This window comes from Sinocyclocheilus grahami, unplaced genomic scaffold (assembly GCF_001515645.1).
Source record: "Sinocyclocheilus grahami isolate Dianchi unplaced genomic scaffold, SAMN03320097.WGS_v1.1 scaffold210.1, whole genome shotgun sequence".
In the NCBI taxonomy this organism is placed as follows: domain Eukaryota; kingdom Metazoa; phylum Chordata; class Actinopteri; order Cypriniformes; family Cyprinidae; genus Sinocyclocheilus; species Sinocyclocheilus grahami.
Window position 1 is genome coordinate 1,060,823 of NW_015505389.1, and position 12,224 is coordinate 1,073,046.

General features: G+C 38.3%; 1 protein-coding gene across 1 annotated transcript in view; it reads left to right on the forward strand.

Moving 5' to 3' along the window:
- LOC107595905 (receptor-type tyrosine-protein phosphatase U-like) overlaps positions 1-12,224 on the forward strand; it is a 271,117-nt gene that overhangs the window by 167,088 nt on the left and 91,805 nt on the right. Inside the window, exons 8-9 of the mRNA XM_016286495.1 lie at positions 356-649; positions 4,329-4,652. Of these exons, the coding sequence (XP_016141981.1) occupies positions 356-649; positions 4,329-4,652 (618 nt within the window). The remainder of the gene's footprint in view (positions 1-355; positions 650-4,328; positions 4,653-12,224) is intronic.

The window sequence follows — 12,224 nt, forward strand, 5'->3', positions numbered from 1 at the left end:
CAATGTGCAATGAACATATACCGTAAGCATAGTCCAAAATGACTATTTAATGCTTATTTGATGTTCAGAAACTTGGCTCGTCCAGTCACAGTATGCAATAGATACTATTAATCCTAAACACAGAAGATTTGATGACAAAATAGTTAAATGTGGTAAAGTCTGTCAAACCTTGAGTTGTCTCTGTCTCAGCTGCTCTGCCGATCTTTCTGAAGCATCTCAGCATCCGAAACGATTACCTGACATCTATTTTGAACAAGATCTCTGATCATTTTAGTCTGATCTGAAAGTTTTAAGTTGCACGTTTCATCGCAAGTTATTTTTGCTTCTTTCTTTCTCTTGCTGTACTCTGTTGTAGTCCCGCCCACACCCATAGCTCCGCCCCAGCTGCTGCGCTCTGGCCCCACATACCTGATCATCCAGCTCAACACTAACTCTATAGTGGGCGACGGGCCTGTGATCCGCAGAGAGATTGTGTACCGGGCCAGCCATTCGCCCTGGTCTGAAACGCACGGAGTCAACTCACTGACATATAAAGTCTGGCACCTGGAGCCGGATACCGAATATCGCATCAGTGTTCTCCTCACACGGCCCGGAGAGGGTGGGACCGGCCCTCCTGGACCCCCGCTGGTCAGCAGAACCAAGTGTGCCGGTGAGCGGACTCTCTTTTTTTCCTCGTTAGTCAGTTATTAAATGTTTCATTAAAAATGTTTAGTGTTAAAATGCACTTGAGACCACTCAAGTGTGAAGTTGTGTGAATTCTTATGAAAATCAGTGGATTTCGCCTGTGGTAAATGTGACTGTCAACTGTTTTCAGACAGATGTTCAAGGCACCACAGTAAATTAATTTACTAAGGTTTTACAGTTTTTTTCCCTCCAGTAAGCATGGAAGCACATGCATGAGATTATGGGATGTCATAGTAATGCTGTCACATGGACTCTAGCAGATAGATGAGCTCAAAGATAACAAAAATGGACTAAAAATTTTGAAAACCACAATTTCATTTAGTTCAAATTGAATCAAAGATGTGCCAAACAGAGTCAAGTCGTCTTGTATAATCACATTTTGGCTTTATTCTCTGGTCCTCTGAGGAGCGTGTGTTGTTTGTCTGGACACAACTGTAGTATAAATGCACTTGTGTTGTAACCTTGCTTTTGGACTTCGTAATATATCAATGTCGAAGGTGCTCTGAGACTCTATTCATCAGAAGAACATGGTCCCTGAACAAACTTTACACCGCACACATGTTGCTACTGTGGCAGACATCTTTATTTTTGGTATCTGATGTTGAGGCTGATTTGGTGCAGATGTACAGTACAGGTGCATTACTGCTCTGGATGTCTGTATTACTCTACATCATTTCACAAGTATTTCTTTGAATATTTATATTATAATATAATACATATTTCTCTCTACTCAAGGAGTTATTTTCATGTAGGTACTGTATATTACTAACATACAGATGACCTTATTATTACAAACAAATACATACATACACACTGTACATACATACTGTGTGTATCCTGGTAGTGATTCTCAGCGGATGTGTCTCTGTCTGCTATGTGTGTGTGTGTGTGTGTGTGTGTGTGTGTGTGTGTGTCATATCCAGCAGTTAGGCCATTCCTCATCAGGCCTGTGGGAGTTTCAGTAGATGTGTCTCATTAATTAGTGTAATCAGCTTGATTTGTCTGGAGGACTCGGAGGGAGGGCAGAGGTGCGGGTCTGCAGGCTTGACTGGACACTGACTGTCTCAGGCAGCGAGGAGTGTAAACATGAACACACGTTTCACCCCCCAAAAATCTAAAGAAATAAACATAAGGCATTATGTTTTCACTGAGGACAAGGAAGTCTATTTTTATAGAGTTTTTGCATTCAACATTATTTTCATAACAACTGCATCTAAATTATCATAGCTATAACACAAAAACATTTCATGTTAATTACCATAATGCATTTTTACTTTTGTCTGTTACACAAAATGAACGAGTTTAATAGTTTGTTTAATTTGTAATTTGCATATTTTCAATACTCATTACTGGGATTATTATTTATATTCATTCACTCACTCACTCACTCACTCACTCATTCAATATTGTAATAATTACCTTTTTGTAACCTATATATACTGTATATATATATACTAGTTAATAATGATAATTGGTATATCTATATATACCAATTATCATTATTAACTAGTTTCTTATTAGCGTGCATATTATTATTGGCTGTTTATTATTACTTTATAAAGCACTTATTAATACCTTATTCTGCATGACCACATTTTTAGATCCCTTAATCTAACCCATACCTAAACTTAACAACTATCTTATTAACTATTAATAAGCAGCAAATTGTGATCTTATTGAGGCAAAAGTTGTAGTTAATAGTCAGTTAATAGTAAGAATTGGTCCCAGACTAAAGTGTGACCAAAAGTAGTTTTAATGCATTGTATGATCTCATGAATAATTAGAACCACACTCATAAAACATCATAATATCTATTCATCGTTACACCTTCAGAAAGCCAAATGCATTAAAACACGACAAACAAACAATTTCAAATGTAACAAGGAATCTGCAAATATTACAATGCATTTAAACCTTGGTTACAATTATTTAGGAAAAGATATCATGCGTTATAACATAATTATGAGTACATTTATGCATTATCCATAAAGTGTTACCAGGTTGTTTCTTAGTCTTAAAATCTGAAAATGTGAAAAATGAACTGGAGGTGTTATTTTTCATATTTATGTTTTCAGTTTGAAAGTATAATGGCAGTGTTTATTCATCAGTGTGCTTTTGTTGTAGAGCTCCTCATGTTGTATTGCCAAGTGCTTTTATTTTTACTGACACGCAGGACTCACTGGGCTCGTCTCCTGGCTGTCTGTCTCTGGGTAGAAACACTCGTCAGAGTGAGAGAGAGGGAATTAAAGTGACAGGAAAGACAGACGAGGACCCCTGCCTTCACACATGACATGTGTAATTAACTCATAGCAGCTCTAATCGCATCTGCACTGAGAGAGAGGAAGCAGAGCTTCATGAAATGCTAATTTATATGTAATAATAACTCTTTGAATTACCTATGAAATGTACTTTAACAGCTCTGTCTCTCACGGCTTTAGAGTTCATACTTGTTAGTGAGAGTCAGCCGTTCTCTCTCCGGCTCCATCCATCTGTCAGGTCATGGATTGTGCTGTTTCCCAGAGAAAAACATTATATTATGATTGTATAAAGAACCTGTGAAATCTAATTTAGAGAGATCTGTGTCTTATAGTCCATATCTGCTAGCTTCGAGGTAGATGCTTGTGTACTAAAATCTGGAAATGTGTTGTAGACTTTTGTGAGCCTAACTAAGATAACAGACGTGGACTTTGGTCAAGGTATCTTAAGCTGCTTTTCCATCATCGGGCCAAACTCGTCTCCTTGTTTAATTGTTCCATTCCGTGCCGAGATGGTTTCAAATCCGTAAATAAACTGTAAATATAAATGTAACTTTACCTTACCATCCTTATAACCATTCGATGCATGATGGTGGAAAAGAAGCTTAAGATACCTTGTTTTGACCAAATTCTATCATCATGTATCATGTATATCAGGGGTGCCCAACCCTGTTCCTGGAGATCTACCTTCCTGCAGAGTTCAGCTCCAACCCTGATCAAACACAGCTTAACAAGCTAATTAGGATCTGAAGGAGCACTTGATAATTACAGACAGGCGTGTTTGATCAGGGTTGGAACTGAACTCTGCAGGAAGGTTGAGCTCCAGGAGCAGGGTTGGGCACCCCTGATGTATATCATAATGTATAAAAAGAAAAAAATATGCATATATTTATGTACATAGATTTCATGAAGAACCTTTAAAGTCGCCATGAAATGGAGATTCATACAAGTTCATATAAATGCATAATATAGGTCTTATTGTGCACAATTCATCTGTGCATGTTTCATTTTTGTTTATGACTTTCTGGTAAAAAAGTGTTTGGAAATTGTATGCAGGACTTGTCCAATCATTTGGTGTTTTGATAAAAAAAAATTAATAATAATACAAATATATATATATATAATCAATCAATCAATAAAACTTTATATAATTGTCTGACGTCTTGTAATAATCCAAGATGTCCGACAAGCCAAGAAAAATGCTGATACTATTTAGAATATTTAAATCATTTAATACTGCAGGGTATTGAAAACAAGCATTATTACTATTCTGTTATGTTTGTTTTAGGCTTATCAGAGTATTGTGCCATTAGCTTAGCAACATGATAACAGCAAACTCAAGTAAAAGTGTGAAATGTGCATAACTCCGTGCCTCTTCTCTCTCCTCAGAGCCCATGCGTCCGCTCAGGGGACTGACGGCGTCGGAGATTCAGTCCCGTCAGCTGCTGCTGCAGTGGGAGCCGGTCGGCTACAACCTGACGCGCTGCCATACGTACTCGCTGTCGCTCTGCTACCGCTACTCCACGGCCGCGGGGGGTGGAGCCGGCGGGAATAACGCCACGGTGAGGGAGTGTCTGTCGGTGGAGCGGAACCCCTCCCGCTTCACGCTCCGGGACCTGCCTCCGTTCCACGCCGTTCACGTGCGGCTGGCGCTGGCCAATCCTGAGGGCAAGAAAGAGAGCCGAGAGGTCACCTTCCAGACGGAGGAAGACAGTGAGTATTTATTCATTTATGCAGTAATGTAATGGGAATTACTGTACCTTTTTGTGACACTTTACATGAAGCTTTTATATATAATGCATTATAAAAGTATTTGTAATTGTGCATTGACTGTGTCTTGTAATGCACCTTATAACATGTATGATCGCATGAATAATTATATCCACAGTTATTATACATTATAATATATATATATACCATGGCTAACAACCAATTTCAGATGTATCAAAACATTTGCATGTGAACTTTGGTTACAATTATTTATGAAAATATATTATGCATTATAATTTATATTATGAATACCTTTATAATGCATTATACATCAAGTAAAGTGTAACCAGATCTTTTTGTTTTTTGCTGTGCTGAAATATGAACCATAAAAGTATCAACACTCCATCATCATATCCACACTTCAGCTAAATATCATTATCACTCATCACTCCTTGATTTAGTAAGAATTTGTGTAATTTAAGTTGCATAATCAAGAATTCAGACATTTCAACTATGAAAACCACCTTTTAGCATGCAGGGGAACATTCTCATTATTAAATCGAGCACTAAATGAACAGACCTTGTGCAGATACATTCACAGACATAATGAGACCGTATTGTCTTGATTGAAAGCACCAGCATTTGCACTTCAAGGACTGTTTTTGCAAACTCATAACCAGTGTTGGGGAAAGTTACTTTTAAAAGTAATGCATTACAATATTGCATTACTCCATAAAAAGTAACGAATTACGTTACTTAGTTACTTTTTTTGGAAAGTAATGTGTTACGTTACTTTTGCACTACTTTTCAAATCTGGACAGGGCTTGCTTGTTTGTTTTTAAAATAAAAAAGTTATATTTTGGCAAATATAAAAGCCTTTTCACAGCAAAAGTGAAATTAATAAGCCTCAGGCTGAAGGGAAAGTAAATTTACGTCCGTACAGTAGAATGCAGAAGAAGACATTTCAACACACTTCAGCAGTAAAAAAAACACACAAATGTTTGTCTAGAGTAATTTGTGCTTATTAGTACGGTTGAACTGGATCATCGAAGGTCAGAAGCAAAGACATTGGTTAATAGAATGGGATTAAATACATAAAGCATATTTGTGTTGTTTAACATTTAATTATTGCAGGTTTGCGTCGTATTCTGAGTTGCATTATTTTTATTCATTTTGAGGAACACTGAATCTGTGTTTTTTTGTGAGTGAGATGAATTAATGCATATTCATATTTATTTTAGAACTACAGTAACATCTTCTGATTTCTCTCAACATGGGGACAGGAGAGCTGTCAGTCAATAAATTGGAAAAAAAAAAAAACTTGCGTTTCTTATTTGAAAAAGTAACTCAGATATTCTAAAAAGTAATGCGATACTTTACTAGCTACTTGAAAAAGTAATCTGATTGCGTAATTCACGTTACTTGTAATGCGTTACCCCCAACACTGCTCATAACGCATTTTATCCATTAGTGTTTACGAAGCTTTTTCTTCAGAACAAACCCCCAAACAGCTCAGTAAGTGGCATAATCATCAAGTATTTTCACTTCTGATGAAGAGTCACATTATTACACTTCTCATCCTCATGTTGTTCATAAACTTTCTGAGTTTGAAAACTCTTATGTTTTTTTTTTTTGCACGGGTCAGTAGCCATAAGCCATCCATCTTTGCAAAGACCTGTATTTATCTGAGCGATTAAGATGTGGTGACCACAGCAAAGCCCAGTTTGCCCGCAGTGCTCAAAGCCCAATTATAGCAACAACACAAATATTGACTCGCAGAACACCACGCTTCAGCATAATTAAATGGAAGATCATACTTTTAAATGGAAGTATATGAAAAATTAATTAGCTAAGGCCACCAGCAAAATGGAATAAATATATTTTTTGCTTATTTTTGCATTTTTTATTTACGCCGTGTGTCAGGCGGCGCGTGCTTGCATTCTCATGCAAATGCGTTACGATGAAACCCTCAGAGGTCAAGCGAAAACCTCTCCATCTGAAAATGAACACGGCTCAGAATGAATGCTCCCCATTTATCATTTTCTGAAATTAAAACCATCTTTTCTCTTGGTTTAGTCATGTGTTTTGTACAGCGACAGAGCTTGTTTACGTTTGATGTGTTTGGTTAATTGGAAACAACCTCAGGAACTGAAGTTAATGAATGAATTAATTCTGCAAGCAATGTTAAATTACTGGTAGTCAGCATGCTTGCAGAAAGAGAAAGAGAGAGGAAAGAAATGAGAAGCAGGGATATAAAAACGCTCTCTGCTTTTCAACCTTTTCAAGTGTTTGTACAGAAATGGGAAATGCATTTTACTACTGTACTAGTCAGTGTTTGCTTTATCTCAGCACATGCCGTGCAGCATCAGCAGTCTTCTGCCAACTCCAGCGCAGTCAGAAACGCTTAAAAAATAAAGAGTTGTTTAGAAGAGATTGTTTTGGCCTCAGTACCAATTTTGTTTTTTACTGTATAAAATGAAATATACCTTAAAAAAGTGTTAATATTGGTGTGAACTGCATAAACCCAGCAATATGCAGCATTTATAAAATAACATATGCTGAATAAGAAAACTGAACGGTTTGTAAATGCATAAACATCATTTCCTATGTTCAGAATGTGAGTGTTTGGTTTTGTCTCATGAATTGCAATGGTTTCATGCTCTCAGTAGCCAATAATTGAACACACAAAACACTAATACAACATAATCAACAATTCAATTCAACCCAAAATATGCAATACACCATATAGTTTGATTGGATGTTCAGCCTTTGACATAAACAACAAAAGATATGGGAAATGTTTTCTCTCTTTTAAAAGTTGATAAGTCTATTCAATTTGTTATTTAGGTTTTTTTTCTTCTTCTCAGGTTACACCTTTATTGTACAGTACATGCACTTACAGTCCACTTCCCCAAGAAAGTACTAAGCAATATAAAGTAACTAGATGGACTACATGTACATAAATAAACATCATAATTCAGAAGTAACCGGTTATTTTCTGTCCTGTTTTGACCCCTTCATCTGAACTCTGTTTGTGAACCGGTGTGGCGAATTGTAAACTCAGAAGTAAACGATCACTGCTGTGATTGGCTAACAGTTGTGTTTGTTTGACAGCTTACAGCCTTCATAGATGGACGCTGCTGGGATTTAGGTCAAAAACACATAAATACTCAGTTCATATCAAACAAAGCAATAGTGAGCACGTAATAAAAACAGTTACTCGCTTGTGTGGTGCGACATTACTGTCAGATCCAATATAGTCGCACAGCATCATCTTTTAGATTCAATCTTTCTGAAAATCCTGCGTCGAACTGTGCCTTGTTTGGAAACAAATATAAATAAATCCACGGTATTGCCACGATACTAAGTTTGTATCAAACAAGCAGGACTATGAAGGTGAAGATAATTCCAAACAGGCTTTAATAAATCCACAGTATGATCCAAGCAGAGAGAAGAGCATCGGTGACACTTTAGAATAGGGAACACATATTCACTGTTAACATTTTTTCCTGAACAAAACCCTAATTTGCTGCTTATTAATAGTTAGTAAGGTAGTTGTTAAGTTTAGGTATTGTGTAGGATTTAGGGATCTAAAATATGGTCATGCACAATAAGACATTAATATGTGCTTTGCAACTACTAATAAATAGCCAATATGCTCGTAACATGCATGCTAATATGCAACTAGTTAATAGTGAGAACTAGTCCTTAAAATAAAGTGTTACCAGAGCATCCAACCAAAGTGTAAACAATACCCGACAACTAAGGGGTGAAAGGCATGAACTTAAATACTGAAGTCAATGAGGTGTGCACAGCTGAACAGAATGTCACAAATTAGCAACCCTGACAACATATACTTAGGGAAGACGGTGCAAACTGAAAACAAAGTCAATGTGTGTGTGAGTGTGACAGGTATGAAGTGAACAAAGGACCATGCTCTCTCTTGTAGGCGCATTTCCATTACCCTTCAAATTGAGCAAATTGAAATTGTGAATTGAAAATACGCCTAATGGAAACGCGTCAATTTCGCAAAAACAGCCATATATCGCAAAAAAGTTTTTACGCTTGCATGAGGTAGTTTTTCAGGCAATGCCCAAAAGGATTAATTCGCAAAACTGCAATGGAAACGGCTTTTTCGCATTTACAGGTCACATGGCGTATGTAAAAAGTAATATGATCATTCTTCAATGTACTATAACCTCCAAGAAACACTTCATAAAGCTCCAGTATAAGGGGCTTTCCCTACTATTAATACTTAGACAATTTACATTGCACACGTCTGCGGTGCAGTGTGGCTCTGATACGGTAACTGAAGCTGATTGCGGCCACTCAATGCTTGTGTTAATGTTTTTATACAGTCTATGGTTTATTCCAGCCGAGCCACGCATGTTTCTGAAGCGGCTCTCTTTGCTGCTTCTGTAGGGCAGGGCTAAACAGGCAGTGCTGTAGAATTGGTGGGCCTAGCTAAACAGGCAGTGCTTTAGAATCAGTGGGCAGAGCTAAACAGGCAGTGCTGTAGAATCGGTGGGCGGGGCTAAACAGGCAGTGCTGTAGAATCGGTGGGCGGGGCTAAACAGGCAGTGCTGTAGAATCGGTGGGCGGGGCTAAACAGGCAGTGCTGTAGAATCGGTGGGCGGGGCTAAACAGGCAGTGCTGTAGAATCGGTGGGCGGGGCTAAACAGGCAGTGCTGTAGAATCGGTGGGCGGGGCTAAACAGGCAGTGCTGTAGAATCGGTGGGCGGGGCTAAACAGGCAGTGCTGTAGAATCGGTGGGCGGGGCTAAACAGGCAGTGCTGTAGAATCGGTGGGCGGGGCTAAACAGGCAGTGCTGTAGAATCGGTGGGCGGGGCTAAACAGGCAGTGCTGTAGAATCGGTGGGCGGGGCTAAACAGGCAGTGCTGTAGAATCGGTGGGCGGGGCTAAACAGGCAGTGCTGTAGAATCGGTGGGCGGGGCTAAACAGGCAGTGCTGTAGAATCGGTGGGCGGGGCTAAACAGGCAGTGCTGTAGAATCGGTGGGCGGGGCTAAACAGGCAGTGCTGTAGAATCGGTGGGCGGGGCTAAACAGGCAGTGCTGTAGAATCGGTGGGCGGGGCTAAACAGGCAGTGCTGTAGAATCGGTGGGCGGGGCTAAACAGGCAGTGCTGTAGAATCGGTGGGCGGGGCTAAACAGGCAGTGCTGTAGAATCGGTGGGCGGGGCTAAACAGGCAGTGATGTAGAAGCAGGTGTTGATCTTCTTCTGCGGAGGTGGAGTTTAGCCACACTATTACGTCATAGAGTGGCACATTCCACAAGCTGTCGTTAAGCTGCTTTTTTAGACTAACCAGAAATATTTTAGTTCTGAAGACGTTCTTACAAGATTTTTTTATTTTTTTTACAATGGTACCATGAACCTTATATGTCAAAAGATCAAAGGAATTTAGATTTCTCAGTTTATGACCTCTTTAAAACGGGTAGAGTCATGGTTGGGTTCAGGGTTAGTACTATGGCTGTAACCAGGGTTTGAAAATGAGTGAGGTCTGAGGTGGCGTTAGATTTGTGCTATTATAACACCTACAAATAAAACTCATACACTAAAAACCTTAAAAGGGACAGACATGTAGATGTTTGTGAAAGTTGTTTTCTCTGTTTTGGGGAGATGGACATAGTTAATTAAAATGTGTTAATATTTTATTATAGGTTGGGTAATTTCATCATTTGTTTATTATTCATGCAACAATACGTATTACTGTTATATTTCATTAATAAGCACTGCTATGTAGATAGTTACACTTTGTCTAGTGCTCTTATGAATGTTTTTAGCTCGACTTAGTGAAAGTTAAACTTCTATAATGAATGAAATAGCATATACTTCTTCATGGCCAGTGTTTGCATATTTCATTTCAGTAACTTAATTTTTCTAGAGATCTGTGTACTAGTGTTAAATGCTACTGTTTTTGATAGCGTCGATAATGTTTCTGACAGATAATATCATAATTTTTTTTGTTTTTTGGTATTAGGATTTGCCTTACCCAATGTGGAATCTTGTCAACAATAACCTGTAGGCTTTTTTGATTACTCTCAGTTTTGTGCCGACAATGCAGTGTTAATATTGCTATGAAAACAAATAAACTGAAAAATAAATAAACCAAAATGTGTTGAAATCTTTTGTAAATAAGATAAGATAAAGATGTCGCTAACCCTAAACCGCAACGTTTGTCTGAGAGCTGTGTGCTATGTCTCATGTGTGCTATGCGGAAAACAGCCTCATGTGGCATATTCTGCTTTCAGTGCCGATTCTAGACTTCTGGGGGCCCTACGCAGAACAGGGGGGTCGATTCGAGACGTGTTTCACTCCGTCTCGAATCGCGCTCGCAGAAAGCGTTTTTTCCGCGGCTCGGTATGCTTTCAACTCATTTTTTTTAGTCTCGAGCAAGACTGTACGACATTCACGTAACATGATTTGACTGATTTTTACGTAGAAAGGGCGACAGCGCACCGCATTGAAATAAATTATCATTCATGTTTTCATAACCGCTGGCCAAATTCAAAAACGAAACTAAAATTAAATAATTTTTGAGAGCAAGGGGGCCCCCTGGAGTTTCGGGGGCCCTATGCAGCTTGCATATTTTGCATATAGGGAGGATCGTCTCTGTCTGCTTTTTCCAAATAGTTGGCATTGATGCATTTCCGCAGTAATCTAAATTGCTATGTGCCACATAAGAAAAACATCTATAGGTTTTGTGCACATGTATCTACATTTATATTGTATTCTTGGGCCAATAATTGCTTTTTACAGCTATATTTTAACAATAGAACCATTTTTGCACTAGTTTTCAAGGGAAATCATCTTTCACAGTTTTTTTTTTGTATACATACTTTTCAGATTTGAAGTACACTACAAGTGCTCATTCAGTACAATTAAGAGCACTTCTTTTTCACATGTGTATTAGCAGACAAGGCCAAAATATATATATATATGTATATATATATACAGTAGGTGTAAACTAAATGTTTTTGGACACTTAATTGCAAGCTAATTGCATTAAAAGGAAATTGTATTGTACGTTATATATTAAATACAATCAGCTTACTTTAGATATTACTATTATTATATATAACTTTTATATATATTCGGGGTTGCACCGACTAATCGACTTCAATGCTGTGCCATGACGCTTTAAGCTTGACGTCGACTAGTCGCTGGTCCTATAGAGGGTGCAACAGGATAAGAAATCTTTGAAGGACTTCCACATTTACGCTCTGTTTCCAAACAGTTCAAATGACAAATAAATGCATACTCTGAAAGCGCTCCACAAGACATGTGTGATTATATTACTGGATGCTCGAAATTGAACGGGAGAATGCACGTTTTAAACAGCTTATTGTACAGGTAAGTTAATTGGCGTTCTAATTTAATGTGCTGCTGCACTGTAACACACACACACAGGCTACAGACAGTAGCTCATACATCACACACACACCGCGCACACTCAGAATTATTCAGCGCGGAAATGTATTGTCAACACTGTTCTGTGATTTCTCAATAAAATAGCTTAGAAACTGAAAAGTTCAAGCATATATTTCTTAACTAAA